Source organism: Peromyscus californicus, unplaced genomic scaffold (genome assembly GCF_007827085.1).
Source record: "Peromyscus californicus insignis strain IS unplaced genomic scaffold, ASM782708v3 Scaffold_7__1_contigs__length_154581171, whole genome shotgun sequence".
NCBI lineage: Eukaryota > Metazoa > Chordata > Mammalia > Rodentia > Cricetidae > Peromyscus > Peromyscus californicus.
This window is the reverse complement of record NW_026294595.1, coordinates 49,053,861-49,080,173: the sequence shown is the minus strand read 5'-3', so window position 1 is coordinate 49,080,173 and position 26,313 is coordinate 49,053,861. Positions and strand designations below refer to the sequence as shown.

The 26,313-nt window shown below is 44.8% G+C and overlaps 1 protein-coding gene across 7 annotated transcripts in view; it reads right to left on the bottom strand.

The window, feature by feature from the left end:
* The window catches only part of Itga6 (integrin subunit alpha 6), a 71,152-nt gene that overhangs the window by 2,871 nt on the left and 41,968 nt on the right, over nucleotides 1–26,313 (bottom strand). For 4 of the 7 annotated variants that reach the window (XM_052722943.1, XM_052722946.1, XM_052722949.1 and 1 more), the window contains 15 exons: nucleotides 20,438–20,536; nucleotides 20,133–20,194; nucleotides 15,817–15,977; nucleotides 15,509–15,652; nucleotides 14,380–14,495; nucleotides 14,087–14,276; nucleotides 13,913–13,996; nucleotides 13,729–13,808; nucleotides 13,498–13,575; nucleotides 13,309–13,411; nucleotides 11,873–12,046; nucleotides 9,489–9,587; nucleotides 9,287–9,397; nucleotides 9,099–9,197; nucleotides 5,435–5,560 (listed from right to left, as the gene is read on the bottom strand). In XM_052722943.1, the coding sequence (XP_052578903.1) occupies nucleotides 5,435–5,560; nucleotides 9,099–9,197; nucleotides 9,287–9,397; nucleotides 9,489–9,587; nucleotides 11,873–12,046; nucleotides 13,309–13,411; nucleotides 13,498–13,575; nucleotides 13,729–13,808; nucleotides 13,913–13,996; nucleotides 14,087–14,276; nucleotides 14,380–14,495; nucleotides 15,509–15,652; nucleotides 15,817–15,977; nucleotides 20,133–20,194; nucleotides 20,438–20,536 (1,726 nt within the window). Of the gene's footprint in view, nucleotides 1–2,204; nucleotides 2,335–5,434; nucleotides 5,561–9,098; nucleotides 9,198–9,286; nucleotides 9,398–9,488; nucleotides 9,588–11,872; nucleotides 12,047–13,308; nucleotides 13,412–13,497; nucleotides 13,576–13,728; nucleotides 13,809–13,912; nucleotides 13,997–14,086; nucleotides 14,277–14,379; nucleotides 14,496–15,508; nucleotides 15,653–15,816; nucleotides 15,978–20,132; nucleotides 20,195–20,437; nucleotides 20,537–26,313 lie in introns of all 7 variants that reach the window. The other 3 variants (XM_052722944.1, XM_052722948.1, XM_052722947.1) reach the window with 1 other exon arrangement.

The following is a 26,313-nucleotide window of genomic DNA, read 5'->3' as shown; positions in this document are numbered from 1 at the left end:
TATGTGTGTGAAAAACGGGAACTTGGCTGGGCAGTGGTGGCGCACGCCTTTAATCCCAGCACTCGGGAAGCAGAGGCAGATGGATCTCTGTGAGTTCGAGGCCAGCCTGGTGTACAGAGTGAGATCCAGGAGAGGCACTAAAACTACACAGAGAAACACCCCCTCCCCCCAAAAATGGAAAGAAAGAAACAGGAACTTGCTACGAAGCCAAGGATGGCCTCAAACTCAACATCCTTCTACCTGAACCTCCCTAGCGCTGGATGATAGCCATGTGCATACCACACTCCGCTGAAGAGCATTTCTCTACAGGCTTAAAAAAAAAAGTTACTTTCTATTCCTCTCCCACTCATAAACTGCAAATCTGATCACAAGTAATTTTACAAATACTATTTGGCAAGCCACGTTCTTATGGGTCGGGTTTTCCACTGTCCCCTCCCCTTGAGGCTTTCCATCACTGCGCTGGCTAGACTCCCTGGGGTGCTTCCAAGTGAGCTGCTCGGTTAATAAGTTACAAAGTAACTGTGCTGTGTAATAAAATCAGTCAGTCATGAACCGCATAGGACTCAAGGGCGGCATCACCATGCTTTTGAATTTTGGAGTACTCCCCAATTTCTCCTCTTCCTTTAAAAACAGAAAAGGAAAGGAAAGGAAGGAAGGAAGGAAGGAAGGAAGGAAGGAAGGAAGGAAGGAAGGAAGGAAGGAAGGAAGGAAGGAAGGAAGGAAGGAAGGAAAGAAGGGGCTTGGGGAGGGGAGGGAGAAGCCAAATTATTAAAGCTTATTTACTTTAAAAAAAAAAATCAATCTGAACTATAGTATATTTTAAAAATATACCGGAAATTTTTGAACCAGATTAAAAATACTTATAAACAAGCAAGACACACTTTTTTCTTTCTTATTTTTTCAAAAAGGAGTATTTTCAAATTTAAAAATGCAGCTTAGAAGTGGGATCTACATGGAATGGCTGGTCACTGCCCTTACTTTGTGACAGCAGCAGGAATGGAACATTCATATTGAAGATGCTGTGTTATAAAAATACCGGGAGGCAAAACAAAACCACAAGTCAAAAGGCCAAATGGGCCAAGAAGTTTTGTTTAGGTCATCGCTATACAACTCATCTGTAATTCTGAGCAGAAAAGCCAATATGCTTGTCATAAAACATGACTGCTGTCTGCCCCATTCAAAAACAGAAGGAAATGGAGTTTGAAATGTAAAATCAAAACGGCTACATTGGGATCACTGTGTCAACACCACAGAAAGGAACTGGAGCAATAACTGTGTGCTCTCACCCGCAGAAAAGAAAAAGGAATCACCAACGATTCCTGTTTCCATGGGTCTACAAACTGTAGAAAGAAAAAAAAAAAAACATGAACTTAAAACTCAGCTGAGAACCAAGGTGGACTAATGTCTCTATGGACGTGAAACACGGTCAAACTCCATTACAACATATTGAAGTATAAACTATCCCCAACACTTTGGTCCTAGACTTTCACTTGGGCAGAGGACCATCTCCTGGAGCACTCTGGAAGCCCACTGTGCTGACAATCACTCTTTGTTGTAATGGGCTTTGGCCCAGGAGAGATATAAAGGAAAGGGGGAGTTGCATGCTTAGCTAGCATAAACCACGTCAAGCGACAGGAGGAAGCACCCCGAGCCTGGCCCAGCGCTCCAGAGCAAGGACAACAAAATGCTAAGTAGAAGGTGGCCTCTCTCCAGGAGAAACGCAAGGTCGTCTCCCACATGCAACAGGTAAAGCAGGCAGTCAACAAAGCTGCTATCCCTGGGAAATTCCAAAATGAACGAGAAATCTGGGCTGATTTCTCATGCACCTTTGAAATTCCGAGCGGGACGCGACGTAACACATGGCAAACTGGGCTGCTACGGCGCTCTTAACACCTCATTAGACAAGCAATGTGATTGTCTTCACTGCTGTGGGTATTGCTGAACAAGAGCACAAAATAACTCACCTGCACACAAGCCTCTGTGCATTAACAAAAAGACAACGGAGCTTTCACAGAATAAACAAATAAATAAACAGACAAATAAATAGGTAGATAAGTAAATAAACAGATCCAAGCAAGGCAAGCCAGTGTGGACACTTGGGAACATCTGTTAATGGGACACACACAGCAAGCTGTTGCTCTCAAGTTAGCCACCACAACCACAGCAGGTCCCACAGCTAGCGATGAAAAACACTGATCAATTACCAATTACGGAAGTAGATCAATACTATGCATCGGAAGTGAGCCTCTCTTTATCAGACGGCTGAGTATGGATCTCAGCCTTGTGATAGGTGGCATCGTAATGATCTTTCTTATTTCTCTTGAAGAAACCACACTACAAGGAAGCAAGGTATTCAGTCAATTTTACAGTTCTGTGTTTAAAAGCTAAAGAAAAGAACACCTCAGGTTTTCACCCAGGTGAGCAGTCACTGCGCTGTCACCTTGTGCCAGCATTTAACAGCCCATCACTCAGCGGCTCAGACAAGGGTGACACACTGACTGGCTAACTGACTTTCCTGTCTGCAGCAGAAGTCTCGAGGTCATCCTAAAAGGAAAACGCACGCACACTGGACTAGAACTTCGGGTGAACTTTTTCTTGCACAACATACTCTTCAATTAAAAGTCAAAACATTCACTTCTGCAAGTCGACTGAGACAAAGAATGGAATATAAATCCTGTAAAATTCAGCACAAGTCAAAATAAAATACAGATATAGGGGCTGGAGAGATGGCTCAGAGGTTAAGAACACTGGCTGTTCTTCCAGAGGTCCTGAGTTCAATTCCCAGCAACCACGTGGTGGCTCACAACCATCTTTAATGAGATCTGGCTCCCTCTTCTGGCCTGCAGGGATACATGCAAACAGAACACTGTATACATAATAAATAAATAAATCTTTAAAAAAAAAATACAGATATAGTGTATCTATTTGCTATTGCAGTAAGTTTTATGGAACAATATTCTCTACTGGAGGCCTCTGAACCAACTGGTAAGGAGAATCACAGAATAAATTCCAATGAATGAATACTTGCCGCCATTTCCCCTGAATTCTGAACCACTATGCAAGCCTTAAATGGGAGGAACCCATGCTCCTCAGCGCAGGTCACCCTGAATGAATATAAAAGTATAATTCCACTCTCTGCTATTATTTCCTTCATTCAACAATGGGGACCTTTTCCTACTTACTTCCATCTACTTCATAGGAACTATCTTTTGAAATAAAATTTGGTCAAACCAATCTCCTAGTGAAATTATGCCTCCTAGTCCGGTAACTCATGAAGATCTAAATTGTCAGTCACAGGGTTAGGTTATTCAAGTTTAGACGAATTTAAACAGAAGATGAGACTCTTCCACTGTACTAGTCACAGGTGACTCCTGGCTATCGTGGGATGGTGCCACTCCAGAACATTTCCGTTATTACAGACCCCTCCACTGGGCTGCACTTACACAGCCTAGCGGTTCTCATGCACTTGTGGCTATCAGGGGCCCTCCCACACAGTGAATGCACACAGCCCAGCTACAGTCCTAAGTGAATAGGGCAGGAAGGAAAGTTAACGAAAAAGGAATAGTCTTAAATCAGAGTCTGAGGACTCCTCTCCTTTACTTCCAAAAGAACTCCTGTGCAAAAGCCAGTATTTAAAAAGCAGATAAAGCCAGAGCTCCTCTGGTTGAAGTGGAGTCCTCTGTTGTAGCTTTTGACACTGATATAGATGGAGAAAGCTCAACGTAAAGACTGCTGAACTAGAATCCTCCATCCTCCCTCCTTCCTTTCCCTCTTTCCACAGTGCTGGAGACTGAATCCAGAGCCTCATATATACCAGAAGGCAGCTTTAGAACCCTAGAATTCTTTCTGATCCTAAAATCGCATGGTTTTTAAATACAAATAATTTCGTTTATAAAAGAGTATGAAGTAATACAGTTGACTTCCATGTGGAGTCTGAGGATCTGTTTAGAATCCACCTCAGACTCTAAATATTAACATTAATGTTAATATTAATGTCAAAGAACCCAGTGAGATAATTTAGTCTCATCCAACTATTAGACAACTGAGTTCCAGGGAGGTAAAATGATTCGCCCAACATTACACACAGCTCAGGCATCTAAACTCTCCATCTACTGCCATGACTACACAGGACTCAAGACTGCCAGTAAGATCTGCTCTGGGAAAAGACTGACCCTGGGAGCTCTTCCAGAGAATACAAGATCATCCTCAAGTATCAAAACCCCAAATTAATTTTTCACTATCAAATAATCGTGTCAAGAGCTCTAATAGTGGTCGGCTGTATTTGCCAGATAAACCTACTGCTTGTGATACACCTGAGTAAAGCTGACTAAAATCTGCATGTCAGGAAGACTACTGGCACAGACAGATACTAAGCCTCAACGCCACTATCTCGGCCTGGAAAAGGAAGTCGTTCAGAAGAATGGGTGGGGGCACACTCAAAATCAGAGAGTCAGGATATCCTTTTTCTGTTTTACTGGGGGACACAATGAAAGAGAAAGGTGGTTTGAGCCTAGCACATTTTTACTTCACCCCAAACCCTCTGGAACAGACACGCTTGGCACTGTAATAAGAATGCTAGTATTTCTGCAACGAAACTCATGAAATAAAAGAACAAGACTGTAAACACGGTGTCTTCACAGCATAGTTCTACCAAGTCAGTCAAACTTGCAATTTCCAGAGTTCTTTTCAATCTGGAATTACATATAAAGACTGTGGACTTCCATTGCTCCGTGGGACTCACATAAGACCTACAGAGGTTGCCATCTGTTGACAAATGTTCATAACCACCTACTACGTAGTCTTTTGATGGCATGGCCTCTCGATAGGTAGGAGGCAGGGCAAGATATCACACACTGTGCATGATCAGAAGACCAAAGTCTAATGACGAACATTATACTGAACCCAGATGTTCATCACGATGGCTTCAGGCCAAGGACCCTTGAGATGGAGTGTCATGTTTTTTTCTGCTCCCAATCTAGCTATAAGGGTAATGATTTCTCAGGGGCGGTCATGAAGGCTTCTTTACAGAAGGGGAAATTCACAGGAACTTACATTCAGATTAAACTCATATCTGTCAATTTGCCTTAGATTTAAAGGTTGATCTTAGGTACAGAAAATGCTAAGTAAAGTAGTAAAATTCAGATTTGTTATTAACAAACATGCTGAATTAGAGATTAGACCTCGAAATTACTTTTTCAGACACTTCTTACATGCAAATAAAGAATCTCAAAATATAAATTATTAGGTAGATATACAGATATTCCTTGTAAAATTCTCTTAAGACTTGCCATATATTGGAAAAGTTTCATGATAAAGTATTGGGGAAAAAAAAAACAACAATGAAAAAAGAAAATGCAAACATGTTAATGTCAATCCTCATTTTTTAAAAACATAAAGTTTACATCCGGAAACTCAAGTGACAGATGTGACTTACCTTCCACAGTAAAAACACTAACAGAGCCAGCATCAAAATCCCAGCAAGGACAGCCAGGAGGATGATCCACCAAGCTATCCCTGAATACTGAGCTACAGTCTTTGAGGGAAACACCGTCACACGAACCTACAGGACACAAAAGAGAGGCCACTATAAACCAGATGCTAGGTGCCATCAGGCATCAATGGCTTCAATTCTGCTCAATTTTGCTCCTGAACACAATTTAAATGAAAAAGTGTATGGATGGACAAGTCACTTTCTCCTGAGAGACCCTCTTTCTCAATAACAGAATATTGCTTCAACAGACTTTTCCTGAAGATCTTTATCCAGAACCTGGAAAGGTCAGGGTTGTGTTTCTTTGCTAATTTAACTCTTAAATTACATTTGTTTTGTTTTTTAAAAGAAAAGCAGAGAAAACTATACAATGAATCATCAAGTTTCCATCATGCCCTTTTAAGTCTGAACAGCTATCAGCAGATAACTGTTTCACCACAATTACTTCATTTTTTGTTTTGTTTTGTTTATTTTTCTAATCTTGTTGTGCTGGGGTCAAGCCTTACACATGTATAGTAAACACTGCACCTCCAAGCTCCCTTCCAGCCCTCAACCTACATCCTTTTGAAAACGATCACACTTTCTTTTAGTCCATTTTCAGCAATGGAAAGAAAAGGGTTGGTTTGGGTACAATTATTCCACAAACCTCAGATTCCTAAGTAGCTGTAAAATAGGGGGTGGGCTATGTAACAAACAGGTACCATTTCATTCTTTTTCTTAGGCTATCAAACTAAAGACCCTCATAGCAATACAATTTCCTGAAATGACCTGTTGCCATACTCTAAAAAAATGTGTATGGACAAATTAGGTTCCTTCGGATGTAGCCTAGCGCTTAAGCTGTAGCCAAGAGACTTAAACCGCGAGCATGTGATCGCTGGCAAACACCCACCACAAAGCATTTACTCCAAATCCTAAAAAGTTGCCTCAGCAATTTGTAACAACTCACTAGAAACGTCTATAGAGCTTTACAATCCCTAAGACCAATTTTCCCTTTTGGTTTCATTAAACTTTATGCATTTCCAAAGGTGCCTTTCCATAGCTACCTCGTTCACCGTGTGCCAAAGGCAGAAAGGGCTCACGCTCAACTGGTACATTCAATTGCATCTCCAGTGACCAGTACAGAGACCACATCAGCTTGCCAACTGCCAAAACACCTGCCCCAAATTACTCTGCATCATAAAGCCCACTCTTACTGAACAGCAGTATACATCACCCAGCAAAGGGGCTGTCAAACCTTTTACAAAACTCGGTATCAAAGGCACCATCTGCCCCAGTGAACACTCTGCACATACAAGCCCATCTTCTAAAAGCACACGTATCTCAAGTTCTCTGAATTTAGAGCCCCCAGAAAGAAACTCTCACTGCCCTGAAGAACGGGGTACTTACTTCTACCCATTACGATTTCTATCTTCAGAAGGCAAGAGACTTGGATATTTACCTACCTGAGGCTTAGGAGTAAAATGAGACCCGAGCACGCACATACACATTCCTCCCTTCTTTCTTGGATTAATCTGAAATTCTTGACACTCAACTTCATTCAACTTCGCTGCTAGCACTGTAGCACAGGGGAGGCACCCATGTGTTTTAACAGGTGCTTGTTTGCCACACAGATTTAAATGAGCTGATGTCAAAATACAGTCGTCTTCCCTGGCACAAGTGGGCGATTTCTGCTTTCCCCTGTTTGACTCTGTCTAAATTAAAAATGTCTTACGAAGTGGCAAACACCAAACTCTTGAAATCGGGCAATAAATAAACATAATTTTTTTTTTGTAAAGCAGAACTAGAGCTAAAAAAAAAAAAAGACTGAATTACACAATGTATTTCCCGTCTATTGCCAAAGAAAATGATCTTCAGACTAGAAAGGGGGAGCTGAGAAGAAGATAAAAATGTACCCCACGATAAGTGAGGGGACCAAGAAGGAAGGCATCCCGACGCTCACAGTAAGCTCCAGTCTTCGGGCTGAAACACTGCGCCTTCCTTCGGCTACACAAGGGAAGTGCCGGCATGGGGGCTGAGCTATCATACCCCAGAATCACAGAAAACCGGAGGCAGCAGCAGACTAGCAATAAGAAAGTGTCTCCACTTTCCAAGGAAACGGGTTCTAGATAGAAGGTAGAAATCATCCACCAATCTACGAAGGATTAAGCAAAGGAGGATCAGGCAGAGGCCCTATTTCCACCCGGAGTCTGGTTAAGATAGAATGCCAGAGATAAGGAGTGTCCTCTGGGACTAGGCAGCCAGACCTGCTATCAGGCCCTCAGTTCTACTACCTTCCAGAAAAAGAAGAGGACTTGAGACCTGAGTCACAGGACAGTTAGGTCTCCGAGGAGACAGGACAATTCCTTGCTGTCATTGGAAAGGATGCTACATGGTCAAGGTTTGTTCCAAAGGACACACCAGGGATTTATTTTAAAAAATTCAGTTCTAGACCAATGGATTGATTGACAATTCATTCATTCACAGAGATTTTGAGATAGGGTCTCACTGTGGTCCCTCTTAACCTGGGGCTCACTATGTAGCTCAGACTGCCTCAGACTTGCGGCAATCCTCCTGCTTCAGCCCCCAGGTGCTGGGACTGCAGATGTGAACCGCCATGCTTGGCTCACTGTAGCTGGAGTTTTCCTGCCTGGCCCACACTCAGGACAAATCTCTCTCACCTGCCAGTCCCACAGCCGTCAGACCCAACCAAGTAAACACAGAGACTTATATTGCTTACAAACTGTATGGCCGTGGCAGGCTTCTTGCTAACTGTTCTTACAGCTTAAATTAATCCATTTCCATTAATCTATACCTTGCCACATGGCTCGTGGCTTACCGGCATCTTCACATGCTGTTTGTCATCATGGCGGTTGGCAGTGTCTCTCTCTCTCAGCCTTCCACTTCCCAGCTCTATTCTCCTCCTTGTCCCGCCTACACTTCCTGCCTGGCCACGGGCCAATCAGTGATTTATTTATTGACCAATCAGCAACACATTTGACATACAGACCATCCCACAGCAGCTCACATATACATTCCAGATTGATAGAGAGAAACAGCTTTTCTAGAAGCTGCCATGGGCCACACACACGGCACGGGCATTCCGAGAACGGCTCCAGCGTCGGGGATGGGTTCGTCTCACTTTCTGCTGGCCTGCACGCTCTTCTTCACTGCGGGGCTTCTCACCCTGGCACTGCTCTGCTGAATGGAGGACTCCAGGCTTCCTTTGCTCGGTGTGTGTGCTGCACTTGGGACTGAACCCAGGGCCTTGTGCGGTAGCGGGAAGCAAGAGCTGCATACCAGCCCTTTAAACTTTCTACTTCAGAACAGGGCCTCACGAGATTGCCCAGGCCGGCCTTAAAACTCACTCCAGACAGACTAAATCAGTGATCCTTCTGCTTCAGATTCCCGCGTAGCTAGGATATCAACAGGCCTGCATTACTAGGCCTGGCTCAGGTTTACCTTTATTTTCAACAACTCTATTCAAATAGAGCTTCATGTGGCAGAATCTGAAACTGTCCTCTAAGGAACAACAGGACCTAAGGGGTATGAGTAACGAACGTGACCCCAGTTGTGGGCCTTGTGTAGAGGAAGAGGTCAGGCGAGCGAAGAGTCCGAGGGAACCAGATCTCACCTGAGTGCCTGCGTGAGGCAGCTTGATGTTCTGAGCAGCAGCTGTCACATCGATGGAAGCCCGCACGAGAATGTCCAAGTAGTTCAGCTTGGAATACTCCTGTGAAAAAGGAGAGCTGGGTTAGGAGAGGGGCGAATGTCCTTGGCGGTAGCAAATTCTCCCGGGGGGGTGGGGGGGCAGAGCCGTACCTCTAGGAACGTACTGTTCCACAGCCTGGAGCGCAGGACGAGAGAGGCTTTGCTGTCCAGCCCGCGCAGCGGACACCTGATGTTCACACACCTCACGTTGACGCTGCAGTTCTAAAGAGGAGACTGGTGGTGAGAATCCATCGTTCTGGGAAGCCATTCCTCGTTTATACAGACCACATTCGCAGCCCGGGAAAATACTCACGAGGGTCTGGTATTTCCGTTCAGAAAATAAAGAAAACTTCCTGCTGTCATCTATTTGTTTTTCAGGAATTTCCCGTTTCTTTCTTGAGTTGTGAGACTCCTAAAAGAGATATCCAAAACACACCCACTTTGTGAAAATCTCTGTCATTGCCCTATAAGCCCCACAAATAAAGCCAAATTTACATCGTCAATTAATATCCACCGTCTGTCTCGGCTGCTTTTCCTGTCCTGTGGTAACACACCCTGACATTGCAAGTTACAGGAGAAAGGGCTGATTTGGGTTCAGTTCCAGGTTACCGTCCACCATGGCGGGGACGTGAAGGAGCTGGTCACATGGCAGCCACAGTCAGAAGCAGAGAGCAGTGAATTCTGGGGCTCAGCTCACTTTCTCCTTCCCAGGTAGAGCCCAACCAGGGATTGGTGCCACCTACTTTTGTGTGGATCTTCCCACCTCAAGAAACCTTATCACAGTGATCTTTCACAGGTATGGCTAGAAGCTAAATAATCCCTGTAGGTGTGCATAGAGTCTCAGAGATGCCAAATTCTGCCAAGGCTATAATCAACCATCACATCTTCCCTCCAGCAAAAGCAGAGCAAGTCTAAAACCAGCAAGGGTTATGGCCATTTTAGGTTCATTGATGGTATCCTAAGTCTGTTTATTTAAGTAGTTTATTCCTAGTGATACTGAAACTTAGGGAAAGAGAAAGCTACCTTTGTTCTTGTGTCTCCACTGAATTACCAGCACACAGCACCCAACAGTCTACTGAGACCTGAGATCTGCACCAGCACTCAGCTCCATGTCTAACTCACAGGAGACAGCCAGACACAGCACCCAATAGTCTACTGAGACCTGAGATCTGCACCAGCACTCAGCTCCATGTCTAACTCACAGGAGATAGCCAGACACAGCACCCAATAGTCTACTGAGACCTGAGATCTGCACTAGCACTCAGCTCCATGTCTAACTCACAGAAGACAGCACATAGGAATAATAAAATGACAGCAAGGACCATAAGGAAGCACAAGACCCTTTGGATGATCAACTCAGAGAGGAGTACTGAAAATTGAGCCAGATACGAACTTTTAACCTGTGCCTTCCTTATATAGGGTGAGCCTCCCTTACTAGAAAAGTGCTTAAGAGTTTAGAACAGTTTGGATTTAGGATTGTTGGAAAGGGACAGTCAGTCAACTTGTAATTAAGAGTAGGAATAACAGGCCATCATGTTTTCCAATGTTGATGAGTCAAGGAGCATGCTGTAAGTCTCTGACTGTGAACACCCAGAATACCCAGTTACTGTGGAACTTAAAACCAAAGAAGGCTGGGGATGCAGCTGAATTGGTAGCATGCTTGCCTAGCACGCAGAAGCAGCCCTGGGTCTGAGCCCTAGCACTGTGTAGTATGCACCACGTATGACAGGCAGCAGATGGTGTCATAGCAGCACTCGGGAGGCAGTGCTGAAGGGCCAAGATTTCAAGGTCATCGCTGGTTATCCTAGAGTTCAAGGCCAGCCTGGACTACATACAATTTGGGCACAGTGACACACGCCTTTCATCCAGCACTCAGGAGACAGAGGCGGACAGATCTCTGAGTTTGAGGCCAGCCTGATCTACAGAGTGAGTTCCAGGACAGCCAAGACGACACAGAGAAACCCTGTCAAACAAACCAGCCAAACAACCAACCAACAACAGCCAAAACCCTAGGAATTTATAATAAATGAAAGAGCCATCCATGGGCAATGCAATCATTCATCACCCTGGAACTCAAGTTATTTAGTTACATAGGCATGCTGCAGTAGAGGGGGTGGGCTCCGAAATCGGTAGGAGCTTAAACGCAGAATCGATCATCTCTTAACAGCTGAGCCACTTGGAGAAGGTCAATTAATGTCTCTGATTCTCAGTATACTCACTCATCTGTGGTGAGGCAGATAATAAAAATCACCTCACAAAATGGTCAGGAGAATACACAAAGTGCTTAGTCTGGTACTGGCAGAGTAAGGGACTCAGTGAGCATTTACTATTAACGAGAATGAAAGTGCTCCAGGTCATCTGCTAAGGCGCAAAAGCCTTGGTGGTGCCCTCCTAAAGCTCCCCGCAGTTTATGCTGGCTGGTTCATCCCCAGGAGATTCTCCCAGCTTTCCTTACATACTGTACTGGGCCGACACTTCAGAAAATGTCCTTCATCTCAACAAGCAGATGTTCCATAACACCCATTCATCCGCAAAAATGCCTTAGCCAGGCAGGGTTACTCAGTTATGAACAGGAAAACCGTGACAGCCAGAGGAAAAGTCTACGTGCCGCAATGCGGCTTCCCTAGCAGAGTCAAGTTGACCCCTGGAAGGTCAGCAGCGCACACCTGGGCAGCGGCAGGAAGCCCATCAACATACCTTCAGCTTCAGGTAGTTTATTTCACTGTGTGGCTCGCAGATGATCTGCTCCAACCCTTTGGATTCCACTTTCACCAAATAAAGCAACCACTTGCCGTTGTTAATTTCCTTGGGCCACTGTATATTCAAGGTCGCCGTGCCGAGGTTTTTAAGAGGTTTACCTAAGTTAATCACCTGTCAGAAAACAACACATTTTGCTACAATATAATCCTTTTAAGATAAAATTAAGGAGCATTTCTTACTGCCTGTAGGCTAGATACCCAGCATCATCCTACAACAGTAGCACAAGTCTCCAAAACGGACCAGGAACAGGGTGCACAAAATAGACGGCTGTGCTTAAGAGAGTCTTGTCATTAAAAAAAAATAGAAGAAAAAAGAAAAGGTCAAAAAGGTAAAGGATTGCTAGCTCAATCCAGGATTAAACATCATACGCAACAAAACCCACAGTGCAGGCATGACATGTTCCCCAAAGTACAAGGACTGTGACTTGCTCAGTGAGCATCCTGCCTGGCAGAAGACAAGCCTCTGCTTCAGCAGTGGCACCCACATCCTGCTCTGGAAAACCTCCCTACTGTGAAACTGAAGCAGTCTCTGCCATCTGTACACAGGGAGACTGGAGAAGCACAGGACAGCTCTGGGCGAGTGCTGGGAGCGGTGGGGCTTTGTACAGCAGGGCCCAGGGTGAGAAGGCAGAGCGGCCTGCCTGTGCTATGGTGCAGAGCTCCAGAATCTCATCTGACTGACTGCACAGAGCTCAGGCCAGCTGGCATTCCTTGAGAGAACTTGTCTCGTCAGTGTGCTGGATTAGGCCAAGTCCATTCTTGCCATTCCAGGGTTTAACCTTAACGCTCACCAGCATTTTAGGAACTCAGTTTGCACCAGGGAGACCCAAATCCATACGCGTCAATGGCAGACATCAGAGTCCGTGTTCAAGTTTGTTAAACTGGACCCCCAGTCACTGTGAGCCCATCTTTGGCCTCCTGTGCTGGCATAAACCAAGACTATTGTCACCATCACAAAGTTGGGTTTGTGTGTGTGTGTGGGGTGGGGGTAAACGTGAACATTCTTTCAGCCAAGAGCATCAGAAAAATGACTCCCTAACAGAGGAAGAAATGAATTACACATTCTAAGGCCAACTACAAATTACTCAGAACCTTTTCTTTGTTTTATAGACTGAGCAAAAGATGAAGTACTCTTTGTGTCTACACTACACACATATTACAGTTCCATAATATGGGTAAGCAGGACTCGACTCCAAACCGAAAGTCTCTGCTGAGTGACAGCTGTTCTCTACTTGGGGAGATACAGTTTTCAGTTTTCACTGTTAAAAACCAGCAAGCACGTTCAACTGAGTATTTCCTGAAGATGTCTGTGACTGATCCTTGGTTAAAATGGCATATCAAGACTGCATCTTGGACCAAACTGCTCCGACTTACCCTGAATTCATACTCTATTAAACTTCCTACATCGTCTTCAGATTTCATAGCTTGCTCACCAACAACCGTACCCCCAAAATACACCTGTGAGGGTTTAGCGACTCTGTCAAATTAAAAAACACCCGTTTTAGTGAGAATTATACACGGTTCTTTCAAACATTGATTTGTTATGCCAAACACAACACTTACCCGGAGACCGATAAAAGCAGTTCAATAACCACTTTTGCTTTCGCGGTAATTGGAGCCAAATTATCTTGATTGCTTGTTCTGAAAATGAAAGGGGAAACAATGGGGTTTTATTTGAACAGTCAGTTTTCTCATTACAATTACATTTCTTTTATGAGTTAGATCAGTGCTAATTCGGTGACTCCAGGGTTCTCACGAAATAAGTATGAACGGGAAGGCTGAAGTAACTCTTACGTTTCCAACTTCAGATTAATATCCAGATCTGTGGTGTCAAAGGTGACCTCAGTTGTACTTAAAATCAGGTAAAAAGTAACCTAGGAAAAAATACACACAAACAGCTGTTACCAAGGGCCAGGCCTCTTGGGTACAGTTCCGGTACTCAGAACAGTAGGACAGAGCACGTGGAGGCATCACCTACACTGGAATTTCTCTTGAAAGGATTCCCGAGCTCACAGTCAGCCTGGGAGCCATTCTGGTTGGCGACACAGCTCAGCTGCTTCTCCTGGGGCAGAAAAGGCAATGGGTCAGGGTTTGTTCATGGGCTGTGCGGTCTCGCTCTTTCCCTCCCCGCTGGCTTCTCAGAGACACTTACAGGGAAAGCCCTCAGTTCTCTGTACGCCGAGTACGTGAGGGTATCCGGGAACGTGGCAACGAGTTTGGCTTCGTGAGCGTCGTCACCGTCTTTCCTGGGATTCCTTGGATCGGAAGGGCTGTTGGTCACTGTTATTTCCAGAGCGATATCCTTTTGATCTTTCAGGACTAATTCTGGGATGCCTTTCTGACTATTAAAAAAGAAAGAAAGAAAAAGAAAGGGAGAATCTTAACACACACACAATTCTCCATCTAACCAGAGCCTGGAGGTCAGTTACTTCCCGCGATGCTTACATCGGAAGGTAGGAGAATTTGTCCTGACTGCCTTCTCGGGTGCAGAATTTATACTCTAGCTTAAGGTTGCTGTTACAGACATTGTCATCTCCACACCCCTCCTTCAGGAAGTGTACCTGTAAGGAACCAAACGCAGAGAGGTCAGTTCCGAAAGCTCTTCACAGCCCACTTCCCTGTGGTATTTTACCCCCCTGTGCCACACACCGGCTCCTGCTCTGTCCTCTAGCAAGACACTTTGACCATGTCAAGGCAGCGGGATATAATTCCCAGCACCAAAACAGTAATCAAATAACAGCTGGGTGGTGGTGGCACATGCTTTTCACCCTAGTACTGAGGAGGCAGAGGCAGGCAGAGAGCTGAGTTCAAGGCCAGCCTGGTCTACGGAGTGAGTTCCAAGGCATCCAGGGCTACACAGAGAAACCCTGTCTCGAAAAACAAAACAAACGAAATAATAATAATAATGATGCCAGATCAAGATGTCATACTTCTCTAGGCTCATCTCGAATCTCCACTCTGGCCTAGCACACAGAGCCTGCCTCACATGACATGTCCAGCAGGCCACAGAATATACATTTTCTTCCTGTAATGACCTAAAGTTGCATTATTCACTAAAGTATTTCATTGTGAATATTTTTCTTTTGCTTTGCCAACCTTCGCTATTCCACGAATTTAATGTTTTAATAACATACATTTAGCACACTGTGCTGTTCTCAGTGGTAAAATAAAGTATATCAACTATAGGAGGAAACAGCAGGAGAATCAAAGTTTGGCTAATTATAGTCTCAAGAAGGCCCAGGGGGCAAGAACAATAGGATAATACTGTTATATTCCATCTCATGGTCCAATTACATATACAAAAATAAGTAGCTTTTTTTTTTTTTTTTTAAGATAGAGTCTCATCATGAACCCTGGTTGGCCTGGAACTTGCTGTGTAGCCCAGGCTGGCCTTGATCTCACAGAGATCTGCCTGCCTCTGCCTCCTGGGTGCTGGGATTAAAGGCACACAGGACACCACCACATCTGGCCGTAAGTAAGTAAAATAAATCCCTATTTCTATTGCCTTCAGAGACATTTCGTTCCCCATTAAGATATGGTAAACACGGGCAAAACAGAAGCCAGGAAAGCTTACATCTGCCTGGACAGTTTTGGCTTCATTTGAATTCAAGATGGGAAGAACTTCTGGAAGTGAATTCACCCGCCGGCGAGAGCTGGTCTCCTGGATCTCCACAGAAGCAGTGATAGGGATGGGACGCAGCTTGTCTCTGATGTTTTCCTGCCAAGTGCGAAGGGACACAGGTGAGCGTGGTCAATATGTGGACCTCCAAAATGATGGCAGCGCACTGAGGGACGGGCTGCTGTCCAGAAACCTAAGCACCGGGAAAGACACCCAAGTTCTGTCCTCTTCACCATGGAGAAGACTGCCACACGCTCGCTCACCTGCAGCCAAAGGGTCTCCTCCATGCACGCCCGCTGATTCTGCCTGTTCAGAGTTAGCTCCTGAGTGTACTTGGGCTCAGAACCTTGGTTTCGAAACTGAACCCGTGACGAGAGCCCAGACTTTCTTCTCTCCTTTTCAGCTTCAAGTATACCCAGAATCGCTAGGTTGAAATGAACAAAGTTGTATTAATTTAAAGGTGCATCTGCTCACCTCCTGAGCTACAGACAGGATGAGTTCTCCTACAGTATTTTAAACGCCACACAGTAGCACTCTGCCTATAGCCTTTGTTTCTCTTAGTTCCTGGCAGGGGACCTTCTGGCCAACTATGAAGTTTTAAGTCCAGTTGTTCTTCCCACAGATGTTACTATTTTATGTTAAATTTTCACTGGACCACCAGGGGGAGCTCAAGAACCAGCTAGAGCCTTCTGCAGCAGCTAGGAATCAGTTTCTGGCTGAATTTCAGGAACCCAGAGAATACTAAAGACAACTGAAACACCCAATGTGCTTGCCTCAGGACTCTCTCAGCCTGCGCTTCATGACCAGGGGTTTTTGCTTTTTGAAAAGGTGTCTGGGAAAGCAGTCTCCTGCAGCTGAATGGGTATTTGCATTTTAGTGCTGATAAGCTGTGGGGGGGGGGGGGACGACACGGCACACACACGTTAAAGATAAAGTCCTTGAGAGTAGGATAAGAGACACCTGCAACCCCAGCACTTGGGAGGAAAGGGAAGAAGGACTGCCATGAATTCAAGGCTAGTTTCGGCTACAGTGTGAGTCTGTTTGAAATACCGGATGAATGGAAGATAGATAGATAGATAGATAGATAGATAGATAGATAGATAGATAGATAGATAGATAGATAGATAGATGATAGATAGATTTGATTGACATTTCTCTCCACAGCTGGAAACCAGTTTGTCAGCCTAACTAACAGCTTTCATAGGTGAGTCTCCAGCCTGCAGCAGAGGTGGCCTGCTGTTGACTGCCTCTGCTAATGCAGTTTGGAGGCAGGTCAGGATCTGAACCATCAGAAGCTCACTTCTGGACTCTGGAATGCATTCTTCAATGGGTCACTGGATGAGGCTGCTAACTATGCTTTTCATGGGCCAATATTTAAATTACTTACATTCATTAAGCACTCACAGAGACCATCAGAGAGGAAAGAAAGCAAAGGACCATGTACGGAGGGTCAGAGGAAACAGCCTCCAGAGGAAAAAAACTCCGCTCCAGAAAACGTAGAAAACAATTTACTGTTCAAGCGTCGGTGAAAGAAATCCTTTTGAGAGTTTGTTGTTTGTTTGAGACAGATTTCATGTAGCCCAGGTTGCCTGGAACTGGCTATGAAGTAGAGATAACCTGAATGGATTCTCCTGCCTCCACTTCCTGAGTGCTAAGATTACAGGCATGCACCACATTACCTGGTTTTATATGGTGCTATAATTGAACCAGTACATTATAATTACACAGCTCTGGGACTGGACCAGGACTTTGTGCATATTCGGCAAGCACTCTACTAACTGAGCTACCTACACCCCTGGCCAGGAGAATGTTTGTTCTGATGCTCTCTTTGTAAATCAAGGAGGTTCAGAATCATATATATAGCAAGGGGCAGACAGAGGTATCAACAGTTCTAAGACTCCCTGAAATACAAAAGCTGGCTGCTTTATACACTGGCGTGGATGCCAGGTCTCACTGCCCCTCCCCCTCCGCACTGGTCCCTCTCTTCCTCTTCTCTGTCCTCCCCAGCTCTGCTCCTCTATTCCCTCTTCAGATCTTGACCCAGACATCACTTTATTCAGAAAGTCTGTCCTGGTTCCTCCTGATCCACTGAGAAAATTCTGTCTCCAAACCCTCGGAGGCCACTGCACTGGGACTTGTCTGGCTTCCACAGTGTAGAGGAACTAAGGACAAAGACTGCATCACCCTTGTTCACCACTGCATCCCTAGGAACTACCACAACACTTGACAGAGGAATGGAACGGAGTCGCCGGCTCCATGCTGCCGGATGCACAGCGTGATGTGTGTTCGTGTGCACACACTGTGTGATGTAATTTTTACATGGAAATGGTAGCTATTCAGATACGCAAGACCAAAATTTAGAAGCACTGACAGTTTTGATAGCGATTTCTCTGTCTATCTGAAATATTCTTAAATGTCAGAGCTGCCAAATGGAACGCTCATTTTTGGCCTTCTGCAGCTTTGACATCATCCACTTATCAGTGACCTGCTTTCTAACTTCACAATGAATCAGAAGCAGGCTCCCATGCTGAGTGCCCCTCATGGCAAAAGTACAGGAGGGTGTGGGTACATTAAAACCGTTTATCTACGAAACCCACGCTAACCTCCTGTAACCCTCCAGACAACTCACATCATCTTAAAATCCTTGCAGGTCCCCTTTGCTGACCTTCTGAGGGGCAAGCCAAGAATACTCATTAAGGCTCAATTATAAATATCCATGTGTACGCAACACGGCAAGCGAGGACTGCCGAGTTAAAGCATCCTGGCCCAACGGTAAGCTCGCTTGTGGGATACTGGGAAAGGATTCTAAAAGCATTAAACTGGGGCAGTTTTGTGGAAAATTCTGTTTTATTTCATTTTAAAGTTCCTAGTACTATGGAAGTACAAACAGTGAAAGAGTCCTTCCAGGTGAAGAGGTCCACCCATCATAGGCCGTCCATGAACCCCTGAGGAATGGAGTAGTTACATACTATAGAGGAGATGCACAGAGCATCAGACGTTGGGTTAAAGCTAGAAGCTTGCCATTCTCTCTCTTAAGGGCAGTGGGGAGTAGGAGCACACCAGTGAGACCTGACATCTACCTAAACAATTCAGATAGCACCAAATGTTTTCTCGTTTCTTCTCCCTGCTCAAGAACCCAGTTTATTCTCAAGTCTCAAAGTCATTACAAATACAGATAAAAGGGCTGGTATCCAAGTGAGGAAGATGTGTGTTTTCTTATCATTAAAGACCATGCCCCAGCCTCGGTGATGGAGCACACCTTTAATCCCAGCAGGGGCGGGCAGATCTCTGAGTTCCAGGACAAACAGGACTACGCAGAGAAACCATGTTTCAAAAACAAACAACAAACAAACAAAAAACATATGACAAGGGGCTGGGTAAATGTCTCAGTTTGTCAAGTGCCACACAAACATGAGGGATGATGAGTTCAATCTCCAGACTACTGATTTTAAAAAGCCAGGCATGGCGACAGGCCTGCCATCCCAGCACTAGAGAGGTGGAGACATAAGGACTCGGCTCAGCCCATAAAGCTGCAACTGTACAATCAATCCTAAGGACACAAGATTGGATCCCAAGAAGCACACGAAGAGTCGAGAAAGCATGGCAGCCTGTGCTTATAAGCCTAGCCCTAGGGCTCACTGGCCAGCCAGCTTTTTGAAAGTAACGAGCTTCATCATTTTCAACAAGACACCTATCTCAAAGAAGGACAGCCAGCAATTAAGGAGAGCACCTGGAGTTGACTTCTGGCCACCACACACACATGCATACATACTTATACACATGTGCACGCACTCATTTTAACAAGGATGTACACACACACACACACACACACACACACACACACACACACACACACAAATATCCCACTTTGGGTACCAGAGAAAGGAAGTAGAATTAAAAGGTCAAGTGCCGTCCATCTGGTTTTGTCATTGATCAGCTTCACAACCCTAGACAATGACTTAGAGGCATTGTTTTATCAGACAGGAAAAGTAAACTCAAAGGCTATGGTCTTGTCCTTTGCTGTAGGTCAACTAGAGTTATGCTGAAGCCAGGAGCAGCAGCCAGGTCTCTGCCCTCTGGACAAAGCTTCCGATGCTCAGGATCCTGCCTGCACTTGGGAGCACAGTTTGGGTGATGGGGCCGAGCCTCTGGGGGAGGGGCAGTGAGGCTAGTTAACCTGGCAAGCATGGCAGCTGCAGCTGTGCTCTGGCTCCCACAGCCGGCGTTCCAAAACCGCCACCCACCACCTCAGAACCGCAGGGCCAATTTTCCACAGTGCTTGTCAAAGACAGAACAGGAAGACGCTGTTGTGACAGCAGATAAGTGCTTTTCCAAGGCTTTCTGTCCCAAACCATCTGCTCTGGAAAATTCAAATGGGGACCAAGTGGAGAGCGTTCCTTCCCTCACCATGCTGTGCCCTCCTGATTAAAGGGGAGACCATGGATAAACTTCATCCTCTAGACAAGAATTTATGAGCTCACTTGGGCCACTGCAGTTTTGTTTTCCTGTTATTTATGTAAAACTTTCAACCTGGCAGAGAGAAAAACTTGTGGTTTTTTTAAATGTACTAGGCACTTACATATTGGAGGATTATAACCAGAGGGCTTCGCAGTATATTCAAAACAGGCTTTAACCTTGAGGCTGCATAAAATCAAATACATATTTCTTAAAAGATGCACTGTAGCAGTGGAAAACTCCCACCCTGTCCCCCAGCCCTCCAATGTCCCCACTGCCCACTGAGGAGTAAATGATATGTTCACTCAACAGACTCTCGTCCCCGTGTCCAGAACACCCTTCACCTTCCCTGTGGCCCATCAGGTCAAGTGGGTCATCATCACAAAGCAGAGACCTGAGACTGCTCCCAGAATGACAAAACCAACTTACCATATCCCGCTAGGTGACCCGCACAGGGATTTCTGGCGGAGGTCAATTCTGTTAGGGGTCACTGTGATGGTTTTCAGGATGTTAATCACTGGCCGGGATCTGAAGATAAAAGGATTGAAGAACCTAAGCCTTTTGCTATGGGTCATTCACACAGTAGGCAGTATTTGCCACAGTCCAAAGCAGCTTTAAAAATACAGGAAAATGACTGTGTGTAGGTACAACTTCTTTCCCTACTGTTGGAACAAAGCAAACAGCTAATGGATATAAACTTACACTACTTAAATCACACAAAGTGAAAACTGTACTATATTTAAAAACCAACAGACTTGCTGGGTGTGGTGGCACATGCCTTTAATCCCAGCACTCAGGAGGTAGAGGCAGGCAGATCTCTGTGAGTTCAAGGCCAGCCTGGTCTACTGAGATCCAGGATAGCCAGGGCTACACAGAAAAACCCTGTCTTGAAAAACCAAAACTAAACCAAACAAAAGAACCAATAGACTTAATGCATGCAATGTCTTCAAGCAAATTCTCTCCCCATTATAAAATACTCACATCCAAGTAATCTTGTATGTTCTTTTCAGATATGTTGTTTATGTTTCTGTTACAAATATCATCTACTGTCAAACATAAAAATAAAGTTTCAACTCAACAGTAGATTTTATGTTCACTGTTCTCTGTGGAGGTATGTCTCATTCCCTAACATTTGGGGGGCTCCTCCTATCACATAAATATGATTCATTACCCTTCACCTGTAGCAATGCTGGACTGTAACAACGTAACGGCCTCTATATACTCAATCATCACCAGCAGTCATGGTGACAACACCATACAGAAATCTATGTTTACACGTGAGTTTACTTATGGTAAGTCCCCAGCAGCAGAGCCTTCAGAGCATTCAAAGCATTGTTTTCAGGAGGCAGAGGCAGAAGGTTTGCTGTAAGCTGAAGGCTAGTCTGGCCTACATATGAAGTTGGCTGGGGTCATATAGAAAGAACCTGCCTCAATACAAAGATAAATAAATATACTTTGTTTTACTTAAATTTTAAAAACGTGTGTGTGTGTGCGTGTGTGTGTGTGTGTGTGTGTGTGTGTGTGTGTGTGTGTGTATACACAACAGCCAGGCATGATGGCACATGTTTGGAATTCCAGCCCTTAAGAAGCTGAGGCAGGAGAGCTGCAAATTGAGGACTTCCTGTAAGTTCAAGGCCAGCCAGTGCTCAATAGGATGCAGCAGGAAAACTGCAGCCTTAAAGCTTGTTTCACATCAAGTTCAAGCAGTTTACTGAGACTCTGTCTCAAAATAACATACATACACATACACACACACACACACACACATACACACACAGAGACATGCGCATGCAGCTGGAAATGTCGCTCAGTGGTACAGCTGATACCCTAGCATGCATGAGGTCTTAGGTTCAATCCCTAATTACCCCCCCCCACAGTTTTAACTGTACATGTTTATGGGGTACCTTACGATTTTCTACACATGCATATATTGTATAATGTTCAAAATCAGGGTAAGCATAGCTATTTCAACACAAATCATTTTTCCTGGTGGCAATATTCAAAATCCTTTTTCAAATATCCGATACACCATGATGTTCCAATCAGCTACCCTAGTGTGCAGCAGCTCCTGACTGTAACTCAGTGCTCACTGATCCCCCTCTCCCTCCCAGGCCCCCACCTCCAATGGTAACCACCATTCTATCCCCAACTGCTGCCGAGTTCAATCATGTTGGATTCCATGGATGAATGAGATCACGTGACACTTGTCTTTCTGTGCCTGGCTTGTTTCACTTAACACAGCGATCTCAAACTCCATCCATGCTATCACAGATGGCAGGATTTCATTTAACCGCTGAATTATGTTCCACCGTGCATGTGTACACTACCCATAAGCTGATGCTTCAGCTGTGTTTAATAATGCTGCGATAAACATGCCAGCATGGATGCCTTTTACAGCATTCACTTCATTTCCTTAGCTAATGCATCTGCTGGGTCATAGGGTAGTTCTTGTACTTTGTAAGGAACGACCTCCACACTGCTTCCCAAGAAGGTTGGACTAATTAATTTAAATTCCCACCAACATAAGCATTCCCTTCTCTCTATATCCTTCCCAGCACTCATTACCTCTGTCTTTCTGGTAAAAGCTATTTTTTACTAGACTACGGTAATATATGCATTTTTAATTATAAATATTTTAACGATAAATAATTTTAATAACCTCCGAAGATTTATACCAAGAGACACCTAACACTCGGCTGCTACCAGGTGTCTTCCCTGTATGCTAATTTTAGTAAGACTGCCAATCCTGAACTTTTTTGTTTTTGTTTTTGTGACAGGGTTTCTATGTGTAGCCTTGGCTGTCCTGGAACTCGCTCTGTAGAGCAGGGTGGCCTCGAACTCACAAAGATCCGCCTGCCTCTGCCTCCCAAGTGCTGGGATTAAAGGCATGCTACGACCACTGGGCAATCCTGAATTATTTAGTCTCTGTCTCACAAACATTTGCCCTTCTTTATCTACTAGAATCTTTCACTCCCAACCTTAAGAATAGACAAACATCTGGGTACGGTGGCACACATCTGGCATCTTAGCAATTGGGAGGCTGAGGCAGGAAGGTCATGAGTTTGAAGCCATCCTGGGTACACAGTAAAACTCTGTCTTTTTTTTTTCCTCCTACAGTATCTCTGTAAGCAGAAACTTGAACCCTTAACCACTCCCCAGCTGCTGTGCTCCAAGCCCATAAACAATGTTCTCAGTCCTCCCCCTTTGGCTCTGCTCACTACGTGAAAACATCTTTTCTCCTCTATGTGTTCCCTGGCTCTGGGGCAGACAAAGATGACACTAGAGGCCTCTGGCCTGAGCCTGTCATAGCCACAAGGAACACCAGGATGTGCTGGCTGTGTGCCTGGGGGTTGGGGGAACATGATGGGGGAGATCCTGGCTCACCTCTCACCTCTACTGCTCCCCTCCAGAACTGAGAGTGGGTATACAGTTTCAGGACCATGAGGATCCAGTCAGGACTTCGGTGAGCTTGTGGTAAACACCGACATCCTGGAGAACGTGTTTTTAATAGGAACATGTCTTCCAAAGCCCAGACAGCCAGCTCAACCTTCTGGAATCAATCTACTGGTAGCTGGAGAGGATATGCGCCCATTCATGGGGAAGGCGGGCACAGTAACAGGGTAAATACCCCCACTCCCCACTTCTTCACTTTCCTGACTAACTTTTTAGCCTTCTGTTTCTAAGGTACATTTAGACAGCTGGGGATTTCTGGGACACTAACTAGACACATTTTTAATTTGACTTTTGGGAGCATACCCAAAAGGTTAAAAATTTGTATCTTTTTACTTATTGTACTTATTTATGTATTTTAAAATAAGTTGCCATATAAGGTTTTACATATCATAGTATTAATTTGTTAATATATACATTTCAAAATATTTGAACACACTTGGCTATGAGTCTGCTTGAATGTCTATTTTTCAACACTTAACACACACAGGGACACAGTATTAAGCATGATGGAAAATGTCTTCTCATGCACAAGGCAACATTTACCGGCTGATCTGCCTCATGGTTAAACTTGCCTTTTACTAACTACTCCGAAGGGCTATCATGACTCAGTGGGAGGAAGCCTAGGACTTAAAAGATCTGCCTGCCTCTGCCTCCTGAGCACTGAGATTAAAAACTTGCGCCACCACACCTGGCTTTCAAATGGTTCATTTTCAAAGAAATATAAATCAAATCAAAAGGTAAGATCACTTATCTAGAAAAACTAGAGTCATCATACTTAATACTGGTAAGTCGGTGAGAAAATAACCTTTCAATGAATATAAACTAATACAACTTTTCTGAAAATAGATGTATTAATGCAAATGTTTGCTAGCCTATATCCCATGAACTTTAATTTTTCTTTTAAAAACATCATATAGGGACATATACAATGTTCCATATCACATTTCTTTAAATAAAAATCAGAAACTATCTACATTTTCTATCAATTTTAAGAACTAACTCAGCATGTTTATAACAGGCTACTATTAAGTCACACTGCGGCACATGTGGAGGTCACATGTAGACCTCTACATGTACAAGTCAGAGGACAACTTACAGGGATTGACTCTCTTCTTCTACCCAGGGATGGACCTCCAGCTGCCAGGCTTGGTGGCGATTACCTTGACCCACTGAGCCAGCTTGCTGGCCTAATTTTTATATATTACTTTTTTAAAAAACTTGTAGCCCTCATTGGCCTGGAATTTATTATGTAAATCAGGCTGGCCTCAACCTCCAAAGTCTTGGGATTACAGGCATGAGCCGCCACGCCTGGCTAGACGTGAAATTTTTACAAACCAGATTAGAGCCGGGCAACCCTGTGGTCTTTTACTGATCCTAAAACCGCACTGCACAAACCTGTCAAGCTGTTTAGAGGGAGATCGGATTATTTAGGAACTTGATTTTTTACAAACGAACCTTCTACTTAAAAATCAAACTTTATAAAATGGTGACTGCCAGGAGTGCTGGAAACAGGGAAAGGAGACTCCAAGCCCGGCCCCACCTCCCAGCAGCCAGTTCAGCATGCCCACAACCTTCGGGCGGGCAGAGCTGGGGAGTGTGTCTGCATGAACCTAGATCAAGTCTTCGGATGCACACAATTTCCCTTTCAGAGACCCGGAGTAAGGAGCTGGCTGTGCGGCACACACCACGAGGACATGCTACAGAAACTTGCTGTCAGGAAATGACCGACCAGAGAGTGTGTACCACTGCTTTCTGTACCAGGGGCTGGAGGGAAGGAGGTACTTGACCAACGACAATGTTAGCATTTAGGCATCTGTACCAGCCTGCCCTTAGGGTCCAGACAGGAGAGACCTCAGCTGCATCTGCTACATTTCCTTATAAAAGGTGGGTGGGCCTTACTCACCTCTAGTCTCCTTTCTCTTCCTTGTCCCCAGGGGGCAGGGACACCAGGGATCGGTCCCTGCCCCCTTCTCTGCTCCTTCTCTCCCCTCCCCTCAATAAACCTCCTATGTGGGCCTTGTTGTATGGTGTGACTCCTTCCTGCTGTTTTTAAAATACAACAGACAATACTGCAGCTGGTTAGATAAAACCCAAACCCATCTATCCACAGCTAAGGACTCAGTGGCAGGCACAGGCCTCCCTCCTCAGGCCACACAGGGACAAAAGCAGGTTGCAAACACTATGTGCATCATGGAGGATTTATGTATGAACATGGGATGTGGAAGATCAGAAACACTAAAAATCCATCTTTTAGAGTTGAAGAATGGATGGTGAAACCGACTGAAACAAAAGGGGAAAATACGGTAATAACAAGAGATTTTCCTCTTTATGTGTTTTTGCTTTTTACGTGTGTGTGTGTGTGTGTGTGTGTGTGTGTGAGTGTGTGTTGTGCATGTGTGTAAGTGTTTGTGCATGCGGAGGACCAAGGCTCACTCTGAGGACTCAAGAGAGTCCTTGATCACCCTTTCCCCTCACTCACAGAGGCAGGGTCTTTGATTAAACCCAGAGCTACCCGTGGGCGAGTCTCACTGGCTAGCTGGCTTCAGGATCCCTTCCCAGGCTGGGATGACAGGAGGGTCACCACACCTGGCCAGCGCTGTGGAGCCTTCAGGCATCTGTCTCCCCAAGCCTCTCTCTCAAAAGGCTCCAAAGACACACAGAGAAGCCAAACCTTCCATTAATTCTGACACATTTTTACTCCGAATTAGTTCAACATTAGGGAGATCTTACACAATTTTTATCATATAACCCACCAAAAGAAAAATCTTCAAATTCATACAACCCTTTGCCTCAAAGAGTCAAAATATTAGTGTAAGATCATTTTGGAGCTTGCTTAACTGAAGTCAAAGGTA